General features: G+C 63.4%; 1 protein-coding gene across 2 annotated transcripts in view; it reads right to left on the reverse strand.

Moving 5' to 3' along the window:
- Positions 1-263: 263 nt before the first annotated feature.
- Positions 264-2,071, reverse strand: part of H6PD (hexose-6-phosphate dehydrogenase/glucose 1-dehydrogenase) — a 33,876-nt gene continuing 32,068 nt past the window's right edge. For both annotated transcript variants that reach the window (XM_027110290.1, XM_027110289.1), the window contains one exon: positions 264-1,800. In XM_027110290.1, coding sequence (XP_026966091.1) covers positions 437-1,800 — 1,364 coding nt within the window. In that variant the 3' untranslated portion in view covers positions 264-436. The remainder of the gene's footprint in view (positions 1,801-2,071) is intronic.

Raw genomic sequence — 2,071 nt, forward strand, 5'->3', positions numbered from 1 at the left:
TCTCTACCGTCCACGTTCTGCTTTTCCACCAGAGCTGGTCGAAGGGGCCCGGCCCGCAGGAAACCCCCCATTAACCTCGGCCCACCACATTCCTGCTCACGTGGGGAGCTTTCAGACCGTCCTATTTTGCGCTGGTTGGTGTTCGCATGTAGCTGCTGCAGGTCTTTTCTTAAGGTGGACATTTCTCTCCTGACTTGGATTTGAAGCTTCTCAAGGGCAGAGATTCCATTTCTTCCTTGTTCCGGTGTGTACCCACCACCACTAGGCAGGGACGGTCACGGGGGCTGGGGAAGGCCTTTGTCCTTCGTCTCCGGGAGCCTGACCACGAGGCATCCGATTCCAGACAGCAGAGCACGCGGGCTGGGGCAGGACTGAGAGGGCAGAGAGAGGGCGGGTGAAGGAAGGCGCGGGGGTGAGCGAAGGGCAGAGGCAACCGTCACCCCAGAAACGCGTCATAGTCCATGTACCACACCAGCTGCCCAGAGTCAGGCAGGACGCCCGAGATGGGCCACTTCCGGGGCTCGCGGCCCACGCGGCTCACCAGCATGGCGATCTCGCGCTTCATCCGGCCCATGACCAGCACCGCCACCTTGTGGGCGCGGTTGATGACGGGCAGGCTGAGGCTCATGCGCCGGTGTGGGCTGGAGGGGCTCGTGGTCAGCACCACCAGCTGCTTGCCATCCAGGCCGACGGGGGACTGAGGGAAGAGGGAGGCCGTGTGCCCGTCGGTGCCCATGCCCAGCAGCACCAGGTCGAAGCTGCTGTTGGTCACCAGGGTGGAGATCTCCTCGGCATAGGCCTGGGCGCCCTGGTCCTCCTCGGCGCAGAGCCGCTGGCGCCGGTGCACGGGCATGGGGTGGACGTTGTAGTAGGGGACACGCACGTGCTGCAGCAGGTGAGCCTGCAGGCCCTGGAAGTTGGACTCAGGGTCCCAGAGCGGGACGCAGCGCTCGTCCACCAGCCATAGGTGTGTGTGGGCCCAGGGGAAGCCATAGTGCCCCATGGCCAGCTGCTGGAACAGGGCCACGGGGCTCGAGCCACCTGAGAGTGCCAGGTGGAACTTGCCAAAGCGCTTCACAGCCTGCACAGCTGCAGCCTCGATGTCGCTGGCCAGCCTGGCGATCAGCTCCTCCGGCCAGGCCGATATCAGCGGGCTGCCTCGGTACTTGGCCCTGAGAACCTGGAAGTCGCTGGGCATCGGAGCGGAATCCGGCCCCAGCACCAGCTGCTCCAGTGGTGGCTGGGAGAAGGACAAGTGGCTGCCACTGAACTCAAAGTCCAACAGGTGTCCATTCTCTGCTCCTCCTGGGTAGAGGCGTGGGACCTCGTGGGCCAGGCTGTCCAGCAAGGGCGTCCAGAAGACCCAGGAAGCCAGCAAGTTCTCCATGGTGATGAAGGAGTCCTTCCGGCGGTGGAAGATACGAGAGATGAGGATGGAGTAGGCGTCCTGCTCCCTCACAGGGCTGTAGGCGTAGTAATCAGACAGAGGGCGGCCAAAGAGGCGAAGCCCAGGCTGGCCCTCCACTTCCTTCCAGCTGGCGGAGGGCAGGGAGGGCCTGAACAGGTTTCTGCTGACCAGCACGGCTGGGCCACCCAGCTCACCATGGCCAATGTAGAAGATGATCTGCTGAGGAAGGCAGTGGCTCTGGGCCGGGACCCAGCGCTTCTCGCTCTGGGCACAGTACGCCTGGTCCTTGAACAAGATCCGAACGTAGCCCACTCTCTCATCCAAGGCTTTGCCAGACATCAGGATGAAAGGGACACCCTCCCAGCGAAGGTTGTCTATGTGCACGAGGACGCCTGGGGTGACAGGGGACAGTGGAGGTGATGTGCACGGGGATGCCTGGGGCGACAGGGGACAGTGGAGGTGATGTGCACAAGGATGCCTGGGGCGACAGGGGACAGTGGAGGTGATGTGCACAAGGATGCCTGGGGTGACAGGGACAGTGGAGGTGATGTGCACGGGGATGCCTGGGGCAACAGGGGACAGTGGAGGTGATGTGTACGAGGACACCTGGGTGACAGGGCAGTGGAGGTGATGTGCACGAGGACGCCTGGGGTGACGGGGGGC

Source organism: Aethalodelphis obliquidens, unplaced genomic scaffold, assembly GCF_003676395.1.
Source record: "Aethalodelphis obliquidens isolate GAN/ISIS:26980383/991018 unplaced genomic scaffold, ASM367639v1 scaffold9, whole genome shotgun sequence".
NCBI lineage: Eukaryota > Metazoa > Chordata > Mammalia > Artiodactyla > Delphinidae > Aethalodelphis > Aethalodelphis obliquidens.